Consider the following 27,939-nt stretch of genomic DNA (forward strand, 5'->3'; position numbering starts at 1 on the left):
TTTCTGTTTTTTTCCTGTCAAGATGGGGTGCTGAGTGTACATTAATGAGAAATAAAATGAACTTTTTTGATTTTAGCAAATGGCTGCAATGAAACAAAGAGTGAAAAATGTAAAGGGGTCTGAATACTTTCCGTACCCACTGTAAATACAAAATAACATTTACCTCTCAAACACAACAATGAATAGAGTTTTCAATTAGAAAATGTCCCACATGCACTTACCACAGCCAAAATAAACCCAAAATGAAATTGCTTTAAATATATTTTATTCATTTATTATTTTACATTGTTCTTGAATTGGATGTTCCTGTCTTCATTGTTGCTGACCCAAAGAATAAATTGGTAATATTCTGAGAGCTAAAAATTAAAGTAGGCTAGGTACATTACAAAATCACATACACAATCATTTCTCTTGTGTGATTGTTGAGTTCATGTAAGCTGGTGATATTAGCCCGCAGGATGTTTAAAGTGAAATGCTCATGTAAACACATTTGATGAGTTGCCATGTCTTCTTCACTCTTGTAGCTTACTGTACATGTATCTTTATACAAGAGAGAACGTGTATTACTACATGTACCATGAGCCACCAGAAACACTTTCTTTTTCAAAGAAAAATCACAATCCTCTCTTCGCCAAATCCTCATTCCATAATATTTTTTATTGTTTTAGAGCCAATGCTACATGTTAAACTCAAGTTCCCATGAGAAGTAATTTGATTTAACTTGTCAAATGGCTTCAGACATCATAAACAGCATTTTTACTTTCTGCCTATTCTTTCTTAGACAATGTTCCATTTTGAAACATCCCTGAGCCACACGTTCCTAAAATGACTTTCAAAACCACTTCATGGCTCTTTTCATAATGGCTGCATCATTGCATTATTATATATATAAAAATAAAACATCATTGATGGCACAACAGAAAAATAATGGCAATGTCTCAAAGACAAGAGTAAAAAAAACAGATACAGCCAGAAATTTACGGAAACTTCTGCCATGTTTCAAAGAAATGTAGATTTGTCTTACATCCATATATGTATGTCTTTTCCAGACTTGAATAAAAAAAGGTTAGAAAACAATGTGCTGGTTTGTTAAAATGTTGCTATTATGTACTGACCTGTTGGCCTGCTCTTTACCAAAGCTTAATCTCCATCAGTGTAAATGTCAACAAGGCAAAAGGGGACACAACAAACCAAAAACACAATTAATCACAGAAGAACTGGTAGAATAAGACCAATCACACATTATTGCATGCACACTGAGATACCATTAAAATCTCCCCTCTCTGGCACTCTGCATATTTCACACTCCAATCTACTTTGATAGAGTTTTATGTAGACCTTATTTACATTTCCTTATCAGTAAGGCATGCCATTATTGAAATGGAAGTATGAACAGACGTTGAAACTCAAGGTGTTGTCATGATGATCGTAGTGTGGGGGGAGTTTTCCTCTGGTTGTCTTTGCACTGCAGAGTAAACGACAAAGAAAGATCCCTCACACTTTAACGTGCACTCACAGTGCAAACACAAGTTGCTTCCTATTGGCTCAAACACGGGCCAGTAGGAAATTCAGCTTGCGGCAATGAATCATTTAAAAGCTTGTGGTTGTAAACTAGGTTTTGGGGGGAAAAAAAGAGTAGTGAATTTGTTGAAAAGTAGAGTAGATGCAGAAATACACATGATAAATAAAAAGTCATGCTAAACAAATAATGGACACACATCAGTGTGTAAATATAATCAGGTACCGTCGAGATGGAAAAGCCCCTTCCAGAAAGATATCATATGATTAAAATGATGTTAGTATGTTTTTAATGTTGTAACTGGTAAAGGTTGGGCTACTTGTAACTATTTTATTCTAGCTTGGTGAATGCATCATTTCCCTTTGAAAGGAAACAAAAAGGATAATACAGAAAATGAAATGGATAACCTAAAACAGCTAATGAGTAAAAGTATGGTGTTTCTTTAAACACTCTCAGTCTGTTCTCAGGTGTTAACTAAAGTTTTCTGTTGTCAAAGAAGAAAATTGTGAACCTCCAATTTTCCAAATGGAATTGAATTTTAATTCCACTGTAATTTTCACAGCCCAAAGCACGGTAATGCCTAAAAAAAGAGGGGGGGGGCAATCTTTTCTACATGTTTGATATACAGCCACAGACTCAGAAATGATTCACAGCTAAAAAAGCATGTTGGTTGTATTTGAAGGAAAAATGTCCTGAGAGCTGTGATCATAATAATGAATCACAACCCAGAACAGATCAAATCATGAAATATCCAAATATGTTGTGTTCTGGTCTCTCTGTTGTAAGAGTCTTCATTTGATCAGGAAATATTTTCTGAGACTGGCTGCTGACTTATTTTGTCACGTTTGTGAAACATTCAGTTTTCAGTTTTATCCTGTGTCTCCATCTCAACATGTGTAACTACTATTTGAATAAAGGTGATACACTGCATACATATAAAAGAAGTACATTCATCTAACTAGTTTTGTTTTAACACTAGCTTTGGTTCATGTGAGACATTTTTAGTTTGTTATAATATTAGAAAAAAAGAGAATGTGTGGGGTTGGAGTCCCTGCTTAATGAATAAAACATGTTAGGTACCTCTGATTAAACAATGACATCTCTTTTTCTGAGGTTTTGTCATCAAATAATGTGCACAGTCAAATACAGTCATGAAGACAGATGACATCATGCCAGGAGCAACTTTCCAAAAGTAAACTTTCTGAATAGTATATGATTGTTGCCACCTGGTGGTCAGAATGGGGAAAAGCAGGTCACTGTTAACAAATCAAAAGTTTGTAAAACTGTTCAACTGAGAAAAAAAAGATATAAATGTCTCTTATACAAAAAGAAATCAAGATTTTTCACCCATAAAACGTTGAATGGTAAATAGTTTAAGTTTCTCCTATCTTCTCTTCATTTTGCTTATTCCCCTTTTCATCAAACACAAAAAGCTAATTTATCACCAAAAAAAAAAATTATACAGATAATCAAGGTTGCGTAAAAAAGAGCCAATGTTCAGTAATGCTGACATCAGTAACCATGACAATGAATCACCTGAAGTGGTGCTTAGAAGTATTTCATCAATGATATATTTGCGCATAGTTCATGATCTCCCTTGAGTTCTTTCTCAACCTTAGACTTCATGACACCTGGTTTAGACAACAGCAGAGTAAGGCATCAGATATGCTAGTAGCACAGGTGTTTGTGCATGCTCGTGCAGTGGAGTATGTTTACAAATGTCTTTATCACTCACTTCCTGAGCACTGCCGAAGTGCCCACCAGCTCCGGAGCACCCCCTGTGGGCAGCTTCGTCACTCTGACATCTCTCCATTAGTGCATGTCCAGAGGATCCTGTTTGTGCATGTGTGTGTATGTCAGCTTATATGTGTGTGTAGCATGTTCAACAACAGAGTGTAAAATTGAATTCCCCCTCACGGGATCAATAAAGTACATCTTCTTCTTCTTCTCATATTTTAAAGGTCACACACTATACTCTTTATCAACCAGTGTAAATAAGACTCAGAGCTCCTCAAAACATGTCCGTGAAGTTTCTTGTTCTAATTCCACTCTGATCCTGTATTTGATCATGCCTATAAACCCTGCTCAGAACAGGCTGTTTGTGTGTCTGTACCTTTAAATATGTAAATGAGCTGTATCTGACCACGCCCCCTCTCTGGAAGGAGATGGCCTTGACTTTCATATACACATATTCCTGTTAGAAAAACATGCATAATATGCATCAAATGTGACCTTTAATAAATGAAATGAAGATTAACCAACATCAAAATTAAGTGAATCTGCACTGTTTGACAACAATAGTTCTGCTAGCTTGTATTTGTTTTGAACTGTTAAAATGGAGCTTTTGTAGACTTGAGAGTGATTTTATGATGAATACTGGCATCAGTTTGAGTCTCTGTCCTTCAAAGATGGAAAAAGAAGCAAAACATATGAAAGTCTTTCTCTCAGAACTGTCTTCATCCTTAAGATGTTTTAACATCGTCCTCACTTTTTCTTTTCAGCAGTTTGTGAAGTTAAGTTTGAGGTCCTGGTAACATCCAATCACGCTGCAGGCTGAACAGTCTTTTTAAGGATCAAACGTAGATGCCCTCGGGGTTGAGGCTGGAGGACATGGTGCTTTGAAGAGCGCGGAGGTCGCTGGGCAAAAGCCGAGAAGAGCCAAGTCGCTTCAGAGAACCAGACTCCACTTCTGTAGCAAAACAATAGAAAGCAGTCAAGGACAAGGCACACACTTTGATTTTACAGTTTGACCTTTGAACTACTCTTTCCATCTGGGATCTATCTACTTCTCAGCTTATTGTACATATTTCCGCTGGAGGTTAAATCTTTTGAGAATGACAAAAAGGATTTTCTTCTGAGTCATTGTTAAAGTCTTGCAGTGTGTTTAGAGCTGCCACAGATTTGGTCCGTGTAATGGGGTTAGAGACTTCAGCTTCTGGAGCACAGCAAATATATCATCAAACATGTCATTCTCAGGATGACCACAGGGTGGCACTGTGTACACAACAATGTGAAAACAACCTTTGTTATCAAAGCATCTTAGTTTAAATGTGTTTAGCCATGAAATTGAACTTTTTTCACATTTAAACATGGTGATCTGGAGAGTAATAGAGTATCTGTTATATGAGAGTGTATACGTGCCTTTGTTGTTTTCTCCTGCAGGCAGAGCGGGCAACACGGTGACCTTGGTACCAGTCTGCTGAATGAACTGCTGCAGGTTGACCTGTCGGAGCTCTTTTGTCAGCTGCTCCAGCTCCTGCTCTTTTTCCTGTGATGGGAAAAAACACAATGACAACTAAAGAGATCAATAACACACTCAATGTGCATTATGAAACGTGGAGATAGTGGCTGCAGAAAAAGGGCTTGAACACACTGGTTATTCAAACCCGGTGCAAAACAAGCATCATTCTTCCTACTTTTATATTGTTGCATTATAAGCTGCTGTATTTAACATGTATAAAAAAACAATAATAGATCATACTCTGCTCAGGGTTTCTCCAAAAGTCATAACCAGAAGGAGACAGCTTAAAAGTAGCATTAGCGCCCAGATGGTTACGCAACCACAGGCGAGGGATTGTGTACTTATTCAGGCCCCTCTCTAATCAGGCGAAGAATGCTGTAATACCCTCCCTCTCTTCCCCATCTAATTACTTCATGCTATCCACACCCTGCTGGACCCTGCTTGTACAGAGAGCACTTTTCTGAACTAGGATTCATGTAGCCAAGTATCCATCGTGCATCCCTACGAGATTCAACTGTGCTTCACTGCCCACAGCTTAATGAGTTTAGATTTCTATGGTTTCACCCGTGTGCAGAGAGGACTGGGGCATAAAGAAGCATCAACTTTTTAATGAGTATTCTTTTAAACATATCCTTAAATTAAATTCCAATAACGACCTCCAGCATCACATGAGCACAAACTACCTGCTTTAGATAACAGTGTTAAAGAGTAGGACCTAAGCTGACCTGTAATCTCTTGCTGGACTGGCCAAGTGAGCGTTCCAACGCCTTGCAGCTGCTCTCCAGCCGGGCCGTGTGTTGGCTCTGCTTTTCCAGCTCTGTGCTCATTTTCTCCAGCTGTGATTGCACCTGTAAACCAGAGGCAGAGTGACTTTTCAGAGAGAAAAAAAACTTCTCAGAAGAGATGGGCAGGAGTCATTCATCCTCACAGAAAAGATGTAGAAGGACTTGTTCATGTTTGAATGTGTTGAGAAGACTGCGCTGTTTCATGATTTGTTTTGAACCTCACATTTCAGAATTCTTGAGTTTGGTCGTGTTGAAGCCCACCTTGTTTTTACATTAGCTACACTAGCTTTACATTCAGAAATCTCCTATGACCTCTTTGTTGAAAACGATATCTATTGGATATGATTTATTGTGTTTGAACAGGGTGGATGAAAAGCAATTGTGCTATTTCCTGTTCTCTTTGAACGCTACCCCATGTGTGTGTGTGTGTGTGTGTGTGTGTGTGTGTGTTGTACCTCCTCCTCATTGACCTTCTGGTTAAGCTCCGCCTCCTGCAACTGCTGCTCCTGTTGGAGACCTGCCTCCATACTCTGCATGGACGTCACATTAGGATCAAATGGAAGAACTGGTAAGGGTTTGTTTAAGAGACATGGTGAGTTTATAGAAGAAAGAATTCAGTGGATCCAGTTGTCTTCTTTATGGTTTCTTGCTCACCTGTATGCGTGTTAAGTACTCTGAGAGCTTGGCCTCACAGTCGCGCACGCCACCCTGCAGCTCGGCGAGCTGTTGCCGGAGTTGTCGCTCGCTCTCCTGCTCGATCTGCAGCTCGTTCTGCCAGAATTCCTCCTCCTCCATCTCTGCATCGTTCCTCCTCACCTGCTGTTCTAAAAGCAGCAGCTCCTCTTCTAAATGTGCCTCCTGGTAAGAGAAAAATTATCAAACCTGGAAACCTTCCTGCCCAAACACAATATAACAATAATTTTCTGCACACGGTTAAGTAACAGTGCTGGCAGCTGTAGTTTCACTGACTTCATTGGACTCGCCGGTGGCCTCCTCCCAGTCTTGCAGCTCTGCCTTGCAGCCCAGCAGACGACTCTCCAGGGCCTGAACTTTGTCTCTCTGCAGCTGCACCAACCGCCTCAGCTCTCTGGATGGACTCCCAGGTACGGACGCTACTCCAACACCTCCAACCCTGTTCAGATTGAGACTCACACCACGCTGCTGGCTCTGTTTGGCTAGATGGATGATGACAATTAGAAGCAGAAAAGAAGGGAGGGAAATCCTGGACTTCTAAAAGAACTGAAACAACTACCACTAACAATAGTACCCTTAAAGGCTTAATATGTGATTTTTCACTCTTAAATATAATAGAAATCAAGTATATCCTCTGAAAATAACTCTGTGAGTCATGACTGTCTACAATGGGTGTAACACCCAATTCCCACTGTCTGTGGTGCTTTCAGAGTTTTCAGAGTCCTATCTTCAGTTTGTTTACATCGCCGGGACCCTAACCCTAACCGGCTGACTCCTCCCCTCATGTATAAAAGTAGTTTAATTGAGGGACTAGAGAGAAGAAGAATAACATACTGTACTCACTGCTTAACTGTGTTTCTAGATCACGCTCATTTCAGGTAAATTTACATGCAGTGTGAAGATACGAGCATAATAAAGATTGCTAGCATTAGCATGCTAACACAACGATGCAGCGCAAGTTGTTTTGGTTTCATGTTGGTGCTCAAGGGCAACATCTGCTGGATCAAAAAATCACACAAAAAGCCTTTAAATATACTGGAAAAAAACTAAAAGTATACCTTCAGCATCTCTGACTTTCCCAAATATGTCCCTCAGACCCTTTGCCCCTCCAGTAAAGGTCAGAGACTTGCGCTTGGGTTCCCTTCTTTTGAGCGAGCGGTCTGTCCCTAATGGGCGGAGCTTGGCCAATGGAGGTAGGCTCTGCCGGTAGAAGCTCCGCTCTGGGACGCGAGACTGCCCGTCAGACGTCGGCCGCTCACTGACAGAGGGGCCGGTCCGTTGAAGGATGAGCTGGACGTCGCTGGCATACTGACCCCACTTGTTGAGGGATACCACAGGGTTCTCATGCGGGGCCAGGTGACGTTCTGTTTCGCGCCATTTTTCGATCAAGGTGTACCTGCCAGTTCGTCCTAGGATAAAATAACACATTGGTGTGGAGCTTAATTACTGTATAGAGATTTCAGATTGTGTTTTCTCTACCAGCATGGGAAAAGACAGGCTGGTTTATTTCACATTTCGTCTTAGAGCTTAGTTTAAAACAGACTATATAACTTCATGCATCAATTAGTTTCAGCAACATTTTAATCAACACACCTATGGAGTTGTTGTATTCCTTTTTTATTTTATGATCAGACAAAGACCTTACTTTGTTTGGCTTTAATGTTGTTCCTTCACAACTGAAGAACATAATGTTCCATTCCATATTTCTTCCTGTACACTATCTTACCGTGCAAACTTCTTTTCCGGCGTGTTTGTCAGAGCACTTTGGAGGATAATGTTAAGTATTAACCATCCAAAACCTCTGGCCTGTCTTTTATATCGCACTTTCTGAAGTGGACTACGACTGATAGTCTAATATCATATTATAAACTTTACATGCAGCAGTTTATCCTCTTTAACACACAGTCACAACTAAACAGAGATATATTTAAATTGTTCAAAATCATTATGGTCATTTATTTATTGTTCAGTCTTTTTTTAAACATTTTGACTAGTACTAAAGTCAACTTTACAATGTGCCCAAAAGAAAATCCCTAAGTTTATCAGGTATGATAACCTTTGATTGTTCAGCTCGTGCTTGTTCATCAGAACTTTGCTGCTGCTCTCTTCCTGGGAGGTCTGCTGGATCCTGAGGTATTCCTCAATGGTCTTTTCTAGGCCCCAAAGACAACTCAACAAAAAAACAAAACAATTCACTTTCTTTGTTTTGCTGTCAACATCCGGAAGAAACTTGGAGCATTAATATGCCAGGTACAGTCTGAATCAATTAAGATCAGAGTGAAAAGCAATAATGAAAGGAAGCAACAGACAGTTTCAATGAATTCTTTTACCACTCGACCACGTTTGTGCTAGGAGTTCCAAATAGTTTTACTGGCATGTATTGTGAAAGAAAATCCCAGTGGGAAAATTAAACTCATTAGACAAGTGATTGTGTTGGGAAAACTACTACCAAAAATGTCTTGTGTTTCTTTCCTCATCCATCCTGATTCAAAGATCCAGTACCAGAGCAGGTTGTCACCTTCAACTGTATCCTCATGTCTGAATGGTCTGTAGTGTAAACACTGAAGAGTGGGAAGAATAGAAATGTGCTCTAAAAGTTCTCCTCTTCCTACACACTTTGGGTCCTTGTAAAAGAAGCCATTCACATCAAAGTGCCCTGATCTGGACAAAAGGCACATAGAGCACAAAGGACGGTGAAAGCTATAACCCCTGCTACACTGACACTGTGAAAGCCACGCATGTTGTAACTATTAATCTCTTGAGGTTGGTGAGAAGTCCTTGTAAAATATCAGTCCATTTTTTTTTTTAAAAACAGCACATAGATTTCAAGTAAAAGCACATGTTCTTATGAATTCACAACGCTAGATGTCCAAAACAATCCATGCAATGACAAACTCAGACAAAGTGCCAACTAACTTCCCTGCACAGTGTGTCAATAAAACCAAAGTCTGCAGCATGACTCATCTTGTTCTGTTCAGCCCATTTATGGTGAAAATCTCTTTGTGCCCTCAAGTCACTTTTCATTTTGCTGCAATTTATCATCTCCAGTGTGTCTGACATCCTGCCTGGCCAGTATTGGACACAACCCACATTACAGATAATGCCCAAAGGGATTAGTAATACACCACTTTAAGTTTTCTCTGCAAAGAAGTTCAACCTGCTCCTTTAGGTTGTGTAAGTTATTTGATTTTAAAAAAACATGTGTATTTAAATTCCTCTTGGATTTTGTCCACCTGCAAAAACAAAAGGTAATCATAGTATAAGTTACATAGTCAAAAGTAGTTTTGAGCTTACCAATGGCTTGAGCCAAAGCAATGACTACCTCCTGGCATGTGGTGAACTCTGTGACCCCGCACACGATGCGCTGGACTCCATCCACCCACACTTTCAGCTCCATGGCCTTCATCCAGAGGCCCTCATTCCTCCACACCATACAGGGTTACTAGTAATGTTTAACTGTCCATCCTGAAGAGGAAAAACAGACAAATATCAACCTTCAGTGTTGGAAAATGAAGCCAATTTGGGAGTGCAAAGAACTGCAGTGCCTCAAGTGTCCACTTGGCTGCTAAAGTCAAACAAAACAAAATGCTGAAATCAGGGTTTCAATATGCAAATGAAATGCCAATGGGTGTCGTCACAATGACTAAAGACTATGTCCGTTATTTATGCAGTCCACAGTCTATGGTTGCAGATAAACACTTGTTTATCAAAAATATTAAAGCAGCAGATAAAAAATTCAAACAAATGGATGAAGTTCATTGTTTAATGTGAAAGGGGTTACTCGACCCCCAAAAAAGAAAATCCAGAAATACTTGATATCCAGGAGTAAAACTTCTCATTATTACATGCAGGAAAGACCTATACCTGATGATTGTTCAGAGTGAAAGCAGCGTTCTGTAAACACACCACTACAACATACAACACTTGTTCTTTGAAGTAGTTTCTTGTAGAGCTGCTGATAAATGACAGTGAGAACACACTTGTGGTGCAGTGATTGTGACCGTCTAACCGGCCTCCTCCAATATATTTTTCATTTGCCGGTGTCGGTGCAGGAAAGCTTTCAGTGGCCGCATGCACGCAGAACGAAAGCCATTTGAAAGTGCTGACACAAGCTCCTCGGCAGCAAGTCAGTCATTAGGAACCTGGCAAGGCCACGACAGCAGGCCGGTGCAGCAGAGCAGTGAGGGAGCTGCTGCTTAATGCTCAGAGCTTTGCAGCCCCACAGTGCGGCAGCCCTCCTTCTTCCCTGACTGGGCCATCAGCTCAGCTCTGATCCCTGACTTCCATATCGCTCGAGGCTTCATTTAACAATTTAGGCACCTTCCAGCTTCATCACAGCTGGGATGGGACCCCCAAACCCTCCTGCTATTTAACAACCGGTCTCCTTAGAGGCCACTCCTACTGAGACTGCATCACATCTCTGCACTCAGGGCATCTGGTGAGACATCCCTCAGAGGGAGGATGATTTGTAACTGCAGACAGATACTGAATTCTGAACCCTGTTACAGCCTAATAAATGAGACTTCACCCATGAATACAGCTTAGCCCAATAGGAAAGAAAGGAGGCGCAGTAAAATAAAGTGAAGGGAGTGAAGGTGTAACAGGCGACAGATGGAGAAAAAAAAGCAAAGAAGGTGAAGAAATAGAACAGTAGAGGATGTGTGGATCCAATAAACAGAGTGCAAATAGTTTGGGAAAATTAGGAACACAGCCTTTAATTGTGGAAGAAACAGCACATGTAGCCCACACAGAGTATAAAGGTACTGCTTCAATATATACATACATGTATACATACATATACATATATATATAAACTGCAATAGAATGTAAATAGTTTGAGGTCCAATGGTTTCACAACAAACAACATCTAATGGGATGATATAACTTTCACAGCTGCATCTGAAATGTTGTAATAGAACATTTATTCAATGACAGCTGATACTGAAATCACATTCTGAGGTTTTATTCAGGAGGAAGAGCCAGTTTACACAAGCTTGTAAACTTCATCTCTCCATTTCTGCTTCTCACACACACATGCAGAGCTGACACACACACTTGGGCAGATATGTGTGAAAGGTCCTGCTGAAGTCATTTCCTCCTTTGTGTTACAATGATCGTAAAGTTCTGATCCAGCAGCTACGGCAAATTCATTTCACTTCATTCAAGCTGAAAACAGAACGCCATAACGGGAGACTTTGATTTACTGATGTTTGTACATTAGAGGTAAGAGAGAAAAGAAATAAGCTATGAGAATCAATACTGTATTTCAAAACAGAAGAAGAATTTGGCCTCATTCATTAGCTTTTAATGAAAAACAGCAGCAGACTGGTGGGGCAGGGTGTCACATAAGGACTGTCTGAAATTTCAGACTAACAGGTATATTTAACTAAAAGATGATTTTGATCCTCAGAGTTTCTGACATTAAGTACAGACAGGACGTGGCCCACTTAGGTTACCAAATGTTTCCTTCCATGTACCACCTCCCACTGCAGAACTACGTGACAATAAAGAGCAACCTCACTTTTAAGAAAATAAATAAGTCATCACATTTTTTGTGAGATTAATTATCATGTTTTTCTTGGCATAGTCTGGTATAAGCCATGTTCTCAGGACAAGCTTTGCTCTTGCCTTTGAACTGTTGTCCAGTCCTTTTAGCTATTTCAAAATGTCACTTATTCTGTTCCATTGAATGAAGAGTCAAAATCTAACTGCATTGAGCTAATGTTACTTAATTGATGTTGGATGTCATGCCATGTGCATCCTGTGACAACACAGGAGAGAAAATGAACAAAGTGTTTTTTGTCTGTGGGTTTGTTGAGTCCTCTGGTGTGGAAGGTTTATTCTGCTGTTTAATTCTAGCTACATTCATGCTTGTGCTGCAGCTGATTGTCTGAAGGTGATTGGTTATAGGCACTTCACTTTTATTTAAAATATTTAAATGATTAACATCTTATTCTAAAATCTGTAAAAGGTACAACTAAACATGTTAAATACATTTGTCTGTTAGAAAATTCAAGGACAGTATTTCTGTAGGCTTGCACCTAATAAATAATACAATGACAATATGAAGTGGGAGAGAATAACAAATATAAAAAACTGTTTCTATTTGTACCTGCTTTACGTGCCTTAGTTTGCAACTTGTACCTACTAAGTCAAAAAATCAGATTTGTCACCACTAAATGAGCACGTTTATCTGACTTCATGTGATACATGGCATTACACACAGGACTCCATACAACAGGAAGCTGAGTGACAAAGAATCACTTGTTGTTGACATCCAATATTTTTTCTTATTTATGGTAATAAATTCTAATTTTTGCAATATGCCCAAGATTTCTTCTGTGAGGTCTCTGACCATTTTGAGTTCAATCATTCAGCTTTAGAGTAACACTCCTGCATATACACAATGGTTTCACTTTCCACACTTTGCTTAAATATCAAACATGACCATACCAAGTGGCATTGTAGAGATATAAATGGTCAGGTTGTGTGTGTTATGTGTGGGAGCTATGTGCATCATGGATGTGTGTATCAAATAATCGTTCAGTGTTTTCATACATGTGCTTATTTTACTGTACCATAACCCTCTCTGATTTTACATCAATACTTTTATATTTACCTGAATTATTAATTTTATCTATTACATTTGCATAGATGTACAGTACATATTTATATGTTTCAATTTGTTTAGTGTCTTGATCAGGAAGAAGAAGCAGCGGTCTACCGTGTACCTGTCTGCTATAGTCTGAATGACAATAAAGAAATCTTGAAATCTAGAAACTATAAGTCCATAAATTGACCTAACAATGTGTTTTCATGCCTTGTATATACTGTATACTATCAAGCTCATCCCTTGAAGTGCATGCTCCCGCTGGCCCTCTGACACAACAACACATGAGAAGGTGTTTTTCTCTGCAGCAGAGTACGAGCAGGCAGCTGTGCAGAAACAGATGTTCATCCAAGCAGGCTTACACTTTGATCCTTTTGATGAAGCTTTTCATCACCACCTAAATTAACTCAAAATCTTTTCCTTTTGAGGAAGAAGTACGCTGAATTTGGAAGCTGTGACCTGGAAACATTCTGCCACACTGGCTCCAGACTCATTAATGCCAAACTAATCAAAAGCTTTCCACAGCAGCTCTAACAGCGAGACTACTGCAGCACATTTCCATTTTCTTCTTCTCCCTGTTAATAACTTCCAACACTTGAATCCCCAAAATCTATGGCTCTCTCTCTCTCTGCAGCCATTACTTTTATTGATCTGATTTCAGACTTTTCCCTTTCTCTCTGGTCAACCTTTAATAACAGTCACGTTTAATCCCCACTCTGCCAGAGGGAGAATAAATGAATCATACAGGCTACAGAGTGAGAGTATAAAGCAGGGGTCTCCAACAGGTAGCTCGGGAGCCACTGGTAGCCCGCGGACAGGTTTTCAGTAGCTCGCCTATAGGTTGACCGACTGTGTTAAAAATAAAAATAAAAATCTGACGACGGTAAATGCACCTCTTCCCACTATTCATATATTTGGCCCATAAAAACAAGTATGAAGTACTAATGTTTTCTTGGACATTGATGTGAATTTAAGATTATTGATAAGCATTGGCTTATTGCAATTTCACACATACAAACAGTATCTTAATTCAGCTGAGCTATGTAAATAAATGCAAGCGATTTGATGCAAGTAGCCCTTGGCCACTTTCATTTTTTGAAAGTAGTTCTCAGATGAAAGAAGGTTGGAGACCCCTGGTATAAAGCATGCTGAAATCTGTGCATTTCTATTTTGGTTACGCTTGGTTTTGAATATATTATTCCATTTTTAGTATCAGAGCTTTGGGATAAATGTTGGTGTCCACAGGGATTAACCTCAGGACCTGTGGGAAAGGTGCTTCTGCAGATGTTGAAATGTCCTTTTCCGTTGGTCACAGTTAAATAAACAGACCGACTGAATGCCAAACATTCCAACTGTGTGCCAAATCCTCCACGTATAAACCAGGAAGAAAGTCCAGGACAGTAAAGTTGAACCATTTCTCCTGAAGCACCATGTAACAGACACATTCAGCTTCATGTGGATCAAGCTTCTGTTTTCTCTTACTTTGGTGTATGACCAAATAACACTTACAGTGAACCTGGTGTTATTCCCCACAGTCTCAGCCCTTTCTATCAAGGGCTAATTAGCAGAGGTTAGCATATTAACAAGCTACAATAAAATGGTGAACATGCTAATTATAACTGCTTAAACATTAGCATTTAGCATTGCTCTTGTGAGGACAGAGTGCTCTTTGTTCCTGGGTTTTAAATCGATGCTAAAGTAGACATACTGTACTTTAAAACTGCATTATTTCTATTGACCAGCAGCTTTCCTACGTTGCAAATACAGGTCCAACAGTATGGAAAAAGACCTGATTTGAGTTCACGATTGACCACCTGACCCAGCAGTTGAGAACCACTGCTTCAGGGTTCACTACCTGTGATGAAGTAGTTGACACCAGAGTAACATGTTGAGCACCATTTCATATACGGTCACTCCTCCAGAAAACAAAAGAGTTGACAACTAAAATAATCAACTTCAAATGGCAGTCCCCAAACTATTGGGTGATGTCATGTTAGCATGCTTGCATAGCATTTAACTCAAAGCACCAAACCAAGAAGAAAATTATTTGCCGATATGACGAAAAACTGAAAAACAGCAAAAATGGCACATTATGTTTGAATGAACTTCCAGGGTTACAAAGCCTTTCATGCATGTTTCTTCAGTCATTGGGAGTTCAATGAGCACAAATGGCAAACAACAAAAATATGGCAACCAACAGCAATGAGCTAGACATACTCAGAATGGAGCTTTTTGAGGGCTCATGCTGTAAGAAAAGACGGTCGAGAAGAATCTATAATACCAGTTAGATATAAGGAAATATAGGACAAAGAACCCAGCTGGGGAGAACCAGGTTCCTGAAACACCGGCTGCCAGACAGTCCTTTGCTTTTAGTCATGAAGAATACCGTGTCGTCTGGGCTCTGAACTGTCGAGCTAAACTTAGATATGACTTCAGTCTGCCTCCCCTCAAGTTTCATTCTCGGGATGCCACAAGAAGGCAGAGTTAGGGAGATACTCGGAGTAGCAGACATTACTTGAAACATGGATGGTAATTCATAAGACAGTATGAAAGCTCCTTTAATTCCCCTGAGATGAGCACTGAAGGATCAAAGACACCATTTTAATTACTCACCAACAAACACAATTTACCAACCAAAGAGTCCATTTCCTGTTTGCTAAGCCTTGTGCTCTCTCAGTCCATCACTTAATTAGACTTTAACAAACTCATTAGGTTTGAACCCCTGAGCCTGCCAACAACGTACACCACAACCATCTTTTTATTAAATGCAATCAAACAAAAACTGCACACACGTCGCTGTGAAACTACTATTATTTTTGGGCTAAACCTTCATAAAATATCTCTTAATGCCACTAAATGTAACTATAATTAGTACTAGTAGTTGACATTGTAAAGTCAACTTTATTGCCCAGCTTTAAGTTGTTATTAATTTATTTTATGAAGTACACTTTTGTTCTGATGCTGCATTTTAATAAGTGTTGTTTATACTTCAAATGGATTAGTTCTACTTTTAGGACAATTACTAATTAACATTTATATCAATATTAGATAACAAATCAATGGAAAAACTATGGGGGAATACCTCTGAATACTTCAAAATACATTTCAAATTCTGCACAAAGTACAAAAAAGTCTATGTGTTGATACCTGTATGAATGGTCTCAGAATAGTACACTTAACTGCACTTTCTATATCTAAGTATATTTAAAGTTTACTGATTTAAGATAAGATACGATAGAACTTTAGTGATCCCCATTGTTACAACAGCTCACAATGAACAAGAAAGAATAAGCAAATAGCAAAAAGTTAAAAAAATCAAAGATGTTGACATTAGTTAAAAATAGGAAGAAAAAAATAGAATAGAAATAAAATAGTATGAGGTATATACACGATTATTAACAATTATTATTAACAACAATGTTACAGTAGTATGTTGCACATATCTAATGGTTCAGAAATGACAGCACACTAAAGACCCTTCAATGTAATTTGAGCAGCTTGGGGGTACCATGTGATGAGCTGTACTGAGCAGACCAACAATAAAACATGACACAATCAGGAAGCCATTTTTAAAGCAACAAGGAGGCTAAGGCTTTAGGAGGGGGTCAACGGAAACAAGTGGTGCACAGACAAAAGAGCATGCTGCACAACACAGTATCTCTGTGTGTGTGTGTGTGTGTGTGTGTGTGTGTGTGTGTGTGTGTGTGTGTGTGTGTGTGTGTGTGTGTGTGTGTGTGTGTGTGTGTGTGTGTGTGTGTGTGTGTGTGTGTGTGTGTGTGAGCCCACATGGCGAGGGGGACGCCCCCTCACTGAATGCAAACAATCCGTCACCATGGCGACACAGCTCTGGCTTTGTCCGGGTCTTACACAGATGACTGGATTGATTGGAGGACACGCACTGGGAAAGTAGACCAAACAATCAGTAACAATTAAGAAAGCAGCCCGTGCTTTCCTGTCACTTCCTCTTTGTTTCCTTTCAACTCTTTGGGCTACGAGAAAACATGGCGGCAGGCTCTGCAGCACGGTTTCTCCAACTCAGGAATAAAAAGGGTGGAAGGTCTTAGTAGTTCTGCTGGTGGACAATGAGCACACATACATGGTTCATACAAAAACAACATCACTCTATGGAGCATGAAACTGTTTCATTACAATGTCAACATTTCTTGTTAAATTAGAATGTCTTTCAAAGTCTACGGGCACACTAACTTTAAAAAAACTCTTACATTAGTGTTACAGTGAAAAACAGCTTAGTTCTTTGATCCATTAAGAGTCACCTGCAGAAGTAGCATCTCCGTCAGGCTGAGGTTAGGCCCATTGGCTCTTGATGCTAAATGCTAAGCTTATCTTCCTTATGGTCTCTATGCTAGCAAGTTAAGTTATAAAATGTTTTTTAGATATCGTCATCTTCATACAACATGCTTACTAATCAGCTCCAACAAAAAGTTTGGCTAAGATCAATCAAAACACCAAAAACAAGGCATGTTAGTATTACCATTTCTGTTCTGAGCTTTATTCTAAAATCCTGTTGCTATCAGGTTAGCATACAATGCCAGCATGGTGACGTTTGAAAGGTTTCACATTGTTAATAATTTTTTCGTTTGAGATTCAGTTGAATCATTATCTGAAGCTGAGCACTCGCAATGTACACTAAAAAGTCTGAATTTATCGTAACAGAAAACAAAAAATATTCATAAAGAAGTAATGCTTGAGTATGCAGCTGTGATCAGTCAGATGAAGCTAAAGCAAGCTATCAGCTATCCTCACATTATTGATTGATTATTTATCACACTGCTCATTTTACTAGAATAAATGTTTTTGAATAAAATAATGAGAAATATTATGTCTGTTTTCTTGATAGAGCAATTTGAGAACAGTTCACAGTAATGTGTTCATTTCTGATTAGAGGTGATTACAACATCATACCCCCCAGCCCTCCTCCTCAATGCCTGAACCTTCTCCTCTATCTCTCTGCTATATATGCTTGTTACATGGAGACACTCTTTAGAGATTACATCCACATGGCATATGTGATCTGAGGGGACTGCATCAGATTGAGGGGCTTCAGCCATTGTTCAGACAGAGATAATCTATTCTCTTAGAGACTGTAAGGCATTCAGGTTTTACATCAAAGAAGCTCAAAGTATGCCACACTGTGGAAGTTTTATTTTTATTTTTATTTTTTTAAAGACTTATTTTGGGCTTTTTCGTGCCTTTAATGCAGAGAGAGGATAGTGGATAGAGTCGGAAACCAGGGAGAGAGAGCGGGGAGTGACATGCGGAGGGGGGCCACGGGTGGAGGTGAACCTGGGCCTACCGCTTGAGACGAGAGTCTCAATGCATGGGACGCGCACCCTAACCATTGCGCCACCAGCGCGCCCCAACACTGTGGAAGTTTTAATCCAAATATAGTTAAACATCTGAAACAGGGATGAGCATGTTATTTGGTTCCATTTCCACAGATGTGTGCACAATTAGGCTAAACAGTGAATATAATTTTATTTCCACTACTGATGTTCACCATGTTGAAGCTAACCGCATTGCCACCTTGCAGTTCTAAAAGTTTAAAGTAATCAGCTTGGTAGTGACATTAAGCCTTTAACCCTGTAAGACTTGGAGCTTAGCTGAGCAGGAGGTGGTTGAAGGGCTCTGATTAAAGAGAAATGGGGGGGAGATGCTATGTAAAAGTTTTAGTCTTCAATGCTTAGTTAAATGGAGACATTCAAAACAATTGAGTGGGAAAAAAAGTGCAGAAAAAAGTGTGGCGCAGAATCATTACGCGCAACAAATGACCTGCTTTCATCCTGGTTACATGATATTAAGGACTTTCACCCCTCTACTCTATTACCTGCTGCGTTCACTCAACGCTCATCTGGATTTCTTGCAGAAATGTTATTTGGAGGCTGGCAGGAAAAAACTTCAATAAAGTTGTGTTGGAACGTATTGAGCTGTTTGTATTCTCACATGCAGATCATCCAACTTTTAAAGAAATGTTCAGGCGGGCAACTTTAGTATTTTGACTGGTCGGAATTTTAAAATATGAGTATACATCCCAAAAAAAGAATGGGGTGTCAACTTTTGCTCTTTTGCTATAAACCCAATATAATCATCAACCAAAAAGCAAGATAAATATCTTCCAATAGGCCAGAAAGCTGGAGCAGAACCTGAAGCCATCTCCTGACCCCACCATTAAAAACTATTTGAAACAAACTAGGACAAAGTACCTTTTACAGCTCATTGTCCTGTACATGGACAATCCTGTGAATAAGTTTTGCCCTTGTCTTATCCCATGTGCACTTCAAGGACTTTGCACAGTAGAAGGAGCTCTGATTAATAGCACTGCTGAGTGGGCACTTATAGCCAAACTCTATTAAGAGATTCATCATTGAAGGGCTCAGCAGACACACACACACACACACACACACACACACACACACACACACACACACACACACACACACACACACACACACACACACACACACACACACACACACACACACACACACACACACACACACACACACACACTTAAAGACCAATCACTCATGTCCTGCTGGCTCGTGGATTAGGTATGTTACCATGAGGAAACACCAGAAGTCTACCACTCAATTTGAGGATTTATCCTTATAATTTAAACTAGCCTACTGGGCTACTTATAGCAGGATAAAAACAAATCCGCCTGTCACACATTCGTGAAGCTGTGGCGTTTAAAAATGGAGGATTGGGAGAAAAAACAGGAATAAACATGCTTAAGAAAGTTTTGCAAGTATCGCTTAACAGTCTGTATTTTCTGTTTCCTGTACATCATTAAATGCTACATAATCTTGTATAGATAGCAGCAGCTTTTAAATGTTGGCTCAGTGATGGACGCATTCAGCCTATAGGATAGAAGAGACACTGAATGCATCGGACAGCTCTGTGTCAAAAACAAACATACCTTTTCTCCGCGGATCCCTTTATTTCTTGACATTTAAATATCTACTGTTGGCTCGATATTTCTTTCAGGAATAGAATCCAGTATTTTCCACTTGTCAGAGGGTCTCGTTTATTCCGAGCTGCTCACGCGCCCGCAGCAACAGCAGAGTTGACGGCGCGCGCACATCCCCGCCTCTGAAAGCCGCGTGGATGTAAACATGTAAACAAGTAAACATGCCTCCCGTCCGGTTACTGGACCTCCGACATGGGAGCAGTTTTCAACATCTGCTGCTCCAGCCTGCTAGCCCGCTGCTCTGCCTGTCACTGAGGAGGGGGGGACAGATCTCAGAGCGGGTTGTAAATTACGTCGGAACTGAACTGGGACACCGCAAGGCATTATGGACCGGTTAAAGCCGCAATGCACTGGCGACGCAAGTGGACCCGCTCAGCTCTGATGCAGAGTCACGTCGGAACCGGAGCTGCATTTGATCTGAATCTTTAAGTTCATGTGAAGATAAAAACATGGTGGTCACGGTCACATTTTCATAAATAAAGACAAAAAAACGCTTTCAAGGTCCTACAAGTGTTTCAGAATGTAAACATCTAAGTTACTCATCCTTTTGAATTTGTGGGATTTCTTACCAAAAACAATATGATCTTATGTGTCAGGAAGTATACTCGTCATTTGCAATTCCTTTATTGACTACTTCATACATCTCCACTTCATTTTTTGTTTCTTTGTACCCCGTATGTAAAATAATTAGCCTATACAATATTTAACAGTTCTGAAAGTCATTTTAGTCTATAAAAAGAATAGAGGTCATTATCATGAAAAATGTTGTCTATACTAGATATTTAAATGTACTTGTATATGCTTTGCAAGGTTGATATTTCTGATACCATTGTTTCCAGTCAATCACAAAATCGATTAGATATGTAAAATAAATGAAATATGTTTTGAATAGTTTGTTCACGAAGTTAAACTAACTTGTTCAGATAGTTTATTACATTTACTCCCATCCCCCATTAAAGGATCAGGAATATAACATATAGAAAATAAATCTGTGTTTCAGAAATATTTCCACATTACTCCATGATTGTTCCAAATCCAGTTGTCACATATTTACTCCAGTTTGTCAACTTCTCTAGACTGAGATTTTAATGAAAAACTGTTATAACAAAAATGTTATAGTCACTGACTTTTGTGTCAAACTCTGAACAGACTCCAGACCATTCTGCAAATCAGTGATCACACACCCATCCAGTAAAAAAACAAGAAGAAAAAAACACTTTTTTTAAAGGGGGTCATGTTTATGCGCAATTAAAATGAAATATGACTTTGAATGTGAGCTACAAAATGAACATCTCTCACCACCAAATGAATAAAAACATGAAGAGCCTGTGATGGGTGCACTGGGATGGGTGTACTCAATGTAAATAAAATGCAGCAAAAGTGCCCTCTTAGAGACCTAGAGAACCGGAAGCACGGCCAAAAAGGGCCTTCATTATAAATAATTGAATCATAACAGGGATTGGGAACACATCATCATGAGCATCTTTTTCAATTTTTCACGATTGCTGTCAGTCTGCCACATCAAAACAGTGTTCTATTCTGCAAAACAATTCAACTTATTTTATCTTGATTAGCTTCTTAATATTCTCACAATTTAGAAAAAGTCGTTCCATATCAAATATTGCTTTTCAGATGTTTCAGCTACTCATCACAGTGAACTTTTCAGACATCTCATTCTGATGCAGATCGAGTGGTCACTTGTATATCATTTCACACGTGTTCCCTAAAATACAGCCTGACATAATAGGTATCTTTGGGATCTCCACTATAATTTAAGCACACTTGTGTGGGTTTGAGCTACACATTTGACAGGTTTATTTCCTGTGAGCAGCAGCATCTGAAGGATCTGTTTAACTTTGACATGAACACAGGTCTGTGAGTGCGTTTCCCCTTATTTAAATTCAAGTCAACACTCATGATGTCTTCATACACTATTAATCATGACAGGTTCCTGTATTGCTGATCAGGCAGAATCACATGACCTTCATCTTTTCACTGTAAATGTAGTGCTGATGTTCTGAAGCACAACAGTTCAAACTGAAAACCAGAGTTATTTATGAGACTAAATCTGCAAACAATATTTGTTTTGGATTGCATTCAATTAATTCTATACTTAGTTAAGCTGTCTCTAAAACACCCACTTGGTAATCAAATGTGTAAACATGAGTAATAAATCTGCTAAAACCAACAAAATATGGTTTTAGTTTGAATGAATGGTGAACATATGGTTCAGCTGTTGTGATAATCAAGCAGCAGGTGATTGATGTTTTCTTGCTGACAGTGGTGATGAGGTTTGACTGACAGATGCTTTCAGGAGAGTCAATCTTCCAACATTAATGTTTGCTACACGGTCAGGTCTCTGACAGCATGGGGCAGCGTTAGCATTTATCTGAACTTTTGTTATAAAACAGAATATGAGTAAGAAATATGCACAAAAACTGCTTATCCTATATGAAGTATCACCACACCATCTATACCAAAAGATTTGATTGAGCTCTCCAAATCACCGTCTGATATAAACGTTAGCTGTTTAGCTGGCTCAGTCACGAGTGCAGTTGTAGTCATTTAAGAGACAGAGAAACAAAATATTGTGTTGTATCTCGGTGAAAGATCATATCTTACTCTTTAACCACAGCAGGATCAACCCAAAACACAAAAGCTAACTTTAGCTTGCAAATATCTTAACCATCAGAAGTAGAACTCAAAGACCAAGAATACAAATGAACAGACCCCCACATGTGTTCAATGATCCACTCTGGGAAGATGTTCTATTTGACATAAATCACACGTATCAAAGAACAAGGTATACTAAAAAACACTTTGCCAATTGACCCATTAGCTTGGTTAGAATATCAGATATTTTCCTTCGCTTATTATACCACTAATATTCACACATCTTGAAACAGAGGCATCAGAAGTAGTTTCACAAATTGTAGAGCCACTAAAATGATCATTTCTGATTGGTTGTGCTAGCTGCTATTGAAGCTACTGCAACTTTCTGTGTACAAAGAGGAATTCTCCAGCTACACATGTTTCTTTCACACCAATTTACACATTATTAAAGTCTTTGACAAATATAAACTGCCTCTTTTTAATAGTAAAACCTGAGACAAAGAATCCCTTACATACACATAAAGCAGCTATGGAATCAGGAATAGTTCACAGAAATAAATAAGGTAAATGGATTTAGACATTCAAATGAAATAAATCTCAGTTTAATCTCATTGAAATGTATCTAACAGTGCTTGCTCTTAAATGAATCAAAGTTGTTAGTAGAGTTCATCTTTGAACCACAGCAGCTGGCTTCTCCTGTCCTCAAACCTTATCCTTCACACTTCTACTCTTCTTCAATCCTCAACTTATTTCTCGTTTTCTTCAGATTTAAGTTAGAAGTTGTCCGTTTAGACCCTACAATTTATTTTAAATCTGCTCCTTCAGAACTATCCAAACTGACTTCAAAAATCACCTGCTGGCTTCACTTTTAACCGTGGCTGAGAGCCAACTGCTATCAGAGCCTGAACAGAATCACTCTTAAAATCCTTTTCTGAAACTCCTCAACATGTCTCCTCTAACCAGCTTTCTCTTGTCCCAACACAACCTGCCTGGCCCCATGATCAGTCACGAGCCGAGCAGAGGGCTCTGTACATTTCTAAAGGGCTCCAACCTCAGGCTTACTTCTCGGCCTGCTTGCTGTGTTTGGCACACTTTGCAACACAGCGGACCCTAAGATCTGAAAATGTAACTTTGTGTAGTCTCTTTTTACCTGGATCCATCTATCAGATTTTATTTCTGGAATCCCACAAGTGCACCGTCCTTGACTCCCCCCCTCTCCTTACTTTCCAAGCAGCAGATTGATCTTCAATCCTAAATTAGAATTCAAGATTCATTTAAAATTTGATTTGTCAAGCAGAAACTTTTATGATGAATTCAAGACACGAGATCAAGTCTGACTCCTCACATCTGCAAATAGTTTTGTATGCGTTGGGTAGGCTTACTTGACAATAAATGGTACAAATCCCCCTGGCTTTTGGTCCCATTAAATAACGCCTACTTTCAAATCGTCATCAGAGGCTGCATGTTTCTACATCTTATGGCCAGTTTAACAAAACTTATGCTCCTTACTATAACTGATATCATTCTATGTTTTAGTAGGCCTAGATACAAACATTAGAAATATTAAATCAGTAACACAGTGGGTAGAATACATCTGATAATCCCTCAATGAATTTCATGCAATCCCTTCAGTTTGTTTTATTACCAACTGTGTCAAAGACAGCTGAATCTATTAGTTTATATAAATTGGAAAAGGCCTACACGTAAATCCAGAAAGTAAGCACAATTAAAGAGGACATATTATCCCCCTTCTCCAGCTTTTCAAACAGTCCCCCTGTGGACTAAATGAAACATCTGTGCTGTGCTTTGGTCAAAATATAACATGAATCAAGCACCAGAGGAGGTTTGTGACCCTGTATAAACCAGCTCTCTCAGAACACTCCGTTTTGGTGTGTGTGTTTTGGTTTCAAATGCAATGACCCCCCCCCTGAGTTTTGGTGTTAAATGCAATGACCCCCCCTGAGTTTTCCCAGAAGACATCACTCCTCTGTAGCAAGAATAAAAATGGCAGACGTGCGCAAAAGTTTTGTTCTAAATCAACTTTTATCGATTTAGAACTCCCTGTTTTTCAAGTTTTTAAACCTTTAAAAGTCGATTTTTAAAAGTCGATGGCAGACGGGCGCAAAAGTTTTGTTCTAGTCTGGGGGTGGAGTCCATGGGTGGAGATACCAGGGGAGGGGAGGGGATTTTTTTTTTTACCAGAATCAAACTGTGACATCATTGAGCATTTTTCTCTGTGTTGTAAGACTTATACAGACCACAAACAAAGGACTGGATGTGTTTATTTCACATTTTGTGGGTCAGTAGACACTCAGGTTACCCAAATATATGTTCACAAACACTGTAGAAGTGGATTTTTCAGAATATGCCCCCTTTAATTCAGTAGCCTACATTACTGAACAAATGTATATATGTTAATTCACAACAAACAACATGCAGATTCACAAAACACTTTGAGCAAAAAGACTGCAGCACTGCAGATTCAACTATCATTTCTATGGAAACAGCGATTCACAGCTTCTGCTAGCTTGCAGCAGTATGCTATAGCTGTAGCTTACCTTAGCGCGAGTGAAACAGGGCATGACTAAAGTACCTTCAGACAGTCCTCTTCATCCTCTCTATTATTCTCCATCTGTGGCAACATGAGGTCTTCACCAAATTAGCATTGGCCTATTCGTTGCTGGGATTAGCTTCAACTCTTATTTAGTAGGCTAGCCGATAACAAAGGCAAAGAAATTATTCACAGGATTAACTCGAAACTAATAATAACTTTTAGAAAAGGAACTGTAAGTGAAATGTAGCCTACTGTTATGTTTTAATATTCCAGAAATTAAATGAAAAATAGGCTAGAACAAATAGAACCAACCAATCAAACTGCACAAAGTGAAATGGCACAGGTCATCACACTTAAACGTAGACCCTCTCTCAAGATAGTTTACTGTTGATAACCAAATCCTCAAATGGCCTGTATGTTAGCTTATACATTTCAAGGCAAGAAATCAAAAAGGGAGTCATAACACAAGAGATGGCCTCATGGTAGTGAGCGCATGTGCCCAGGCAGACAGCTTTTTAAAAACTCAGCACAGCTGAAGGCTTTAATGTCTCCTAAGGAACAGGCAGAGCTGAGCTCGTAATCAATTACTCCCTGTTTTGATTAAAGTTTTTAAACCTTTAAAAGTCGATTTGTAAAAGTGATAGCTGGAACACAGAAAACAGGAATCCCCAAATAAATGATGTTAGAGGCCATTCAAAGGGAGCAAGTATAAAACCATAATGCAGTTTGAGTGCTTTAATATAGGCCAAGTATTTTTAAAATGAAAAATGTTCTGATCTTTTTCACTTTCAAGGGTTAGATTCCCCTTATATAGCTGATATAGTCAAGCTTGAAGTCACAGGGATGAAAACATGTACAATTTGATGTAATGTAAACTGGTTATTGAAATGTCAGATTATTTTGAAGCCTTCCACTGTGTGTGCTTCAAACAGCCTAGCGCTGACTCAAAACACCTAACTTTGTCTGCAGGGTGGCACTTCATTCCAGACATTCTCAAAAGATCAGAGAGAGGGTCGGAACACATTTCGTCCACTGAAAACCATGAAAATACTGAACTGCTAAATAGGGAGGGACTGGTTTTTAAATCCCAATGGTTCTTGAGTGATTATGTCAGTATAGAGTAATTTGCCCTCTGAGTAGCTTCACCCCCGACAATGGCGTCAGTGTAAGAAACAAAAAAGTTACAGTGGCTTCTCTTTAGCCTTTTTTCCACTACAGAAAGAATCCTTTCTTACTCTCTGCATGGGAACTGTGGATCTAACATGTTTAGTCTTTGAAATGTGACAACCCCGGAATAGAAACAAAGCCATTCTCATGTGTCCTTACACCTGTTACTACGTGTGGCTATTGTGGTATCTTAGACCTTTATTTGTCCATGCTAGGTCTATAAAAATAGTTACTCAGGGTTTAGATAAGCTGAGAGGAAACTGAAGGAGGTATGAGACTATTTTTATCGATTAATCCAATTGTCTTCAGTTTTGGTGGCCTAATTAAAAAGAGAGAATGTGTCTCTCCTTGTAAATCAAAACTGATCCTCAAAGCAGCGCAGAGACTAGGAGGCTATTGTTCAAAGGATTTGGCTCCTTCATAGCATTTCTCCCCCTTGTGTCAAAACTAGTGCTTGAAAATCCTGGACGTTGTCTCCAATATAGTTCACAAAGTGGGTGAATTAGAGATTAGAAATGTAAAAAAAAGCACGGTTTAGTCCCTCAAATAGAAAGGCTTAGGGTTTAATCTAAAGCACTTTAAAACACGTGGGAGCTGAAGTTCATGAATATGAAAATATTAAGTTATTTAGGGACAGAGTGTCACTCAAGGACATTTAAATACAAGAAACTGAGTGTTTGTCTGGATTTCACTGCGCAGACTGAGACGTTAATGCTACAACACCACCCTCTGCTGGATCAATTAAGAACAAATGTTTGATATGTCAAAGCAGCAAACAATTACATCAGACATGTTCATTAATTATATTTTCTCATGTAAGTCTTGGATCATGGTTGATGCACTATACCGTATGAAAAAGACAAGGCAAGACAAAATCAGTACTGCAAAACCATTTCCTGTCATGTCATGCGACATGTCTTTGCTCTGTGCAGCCTGGCAGGTAGAGAAAACTAACAAAGCTGCAACTAATATTTGATTTTGAAAAATTCAGCCACTGCCAGAAATCAGGTGGGGGGGGGGGGGGGGGGGGGGTCAGCTTTGATGGACATAATGGATGTCTTGGGGAATTTAGTTTTTTCAATAAAATGATGTGATCAAGGGGGTGCTGGATGGCCTAGCGGTTATGTACAGAGGCGGTTGTCCTCTTCACAACAGCCTGTCTCTCTTCAGCTGTTGTATCCAATAAAAGCAGAAAGCCCCCCAAAAAATATTACAAAATAAATAAATAAGTGAGAAAGACCACCAATGATTGATATTTATATTAACTCCTTTACATCCTACACCTGCTGAACTGTATGGTATGTAAAAATAAAACAGGAATATGAGACGCACAATTTGCAATAAAGATCCCCCTCCCTCTTAAAGGCTTTATCTGGAGGGGGGGGGTTTGATTGTCAAACAGCCTCCATACTCCTCCCCCATGTTCTGCTCTACTGCAGTGCAGCTCGCCCTGCCAGGCCCCGCAAGGTTACCACCGCTTCAGGGCCTCAAAGTCACCGAGACGCTCGACCAATCAAAGGTTTTCTGTTGTTTTTTTTTCTTCCACACAGGGATTTAAAAAAGGTTCAACTTGGTTATCTTATTAATGAACTGTCAGCTTAATCAGGCATTTTAAAGGAAAAGGTCAGAGATGATGTTCAAGCTTATTGATCTGAATTGAGTCAACCTTAGCTGAGGTAACCAAGATTAATACACGCCCAGACAATAAGATCAATTACACTGATCCCTTTGTTCTAGCTTTCTAAATACGAAATAGTGAATAAGAAGGG

At 39.3% G+C, this 27,939-nt stretch overlaps 1 protein-coding gene across 1 annotated transcript; it reads right to left on the reverse strand.

The window, feature by feature from the left end:
* Positions 1-636: 636 nt before the first annotated feature.
* Positions 637-20,775, reverse strand: rassf8b (Ras association domain family member 8b). Its single transcript, XM_020638808.3, has 9 exons — positions 19,786-20,775; positions 9,533-9,703; positions 7,297-7,647; positions 6,515-6,720; positions 6,200-6,403; positions 6,001-6,075; positions 5,486-5,608; positions 4,661-4,787; positions 637-4,208 (listed from the first exon to the last, which is right to left on the reverse strand). Exons 2-9 carry the CDS (start codon positions 9,669-9,671, stop codon positions 4,093-4,095), a joined length of 1,341 nt encoding a protein of 446 aa, XP_020494464.1. The 5' UTR covers positions 9,672-9,703; positions 19,786-20,775; the 3' UTR covers positions 637-4,092.
* Between the last annotated feature and the right edge of the window lie 7,164 nt (positions 20,776-27,939).

Source organism: Labrus bergylta, chromosome 23, assembly GCF_963930695.1.
Source record: "Labrus bergylta chromosome 23, fLabBer1.1, whole genome shotgun sequence".
Taxonomy (NCBI): domain Eukaryota; kingdom Metazoa; phylum Chordata; class Actinopteri; order Labriformes; family Labridae; genus Labrus; species Labrus bergylta.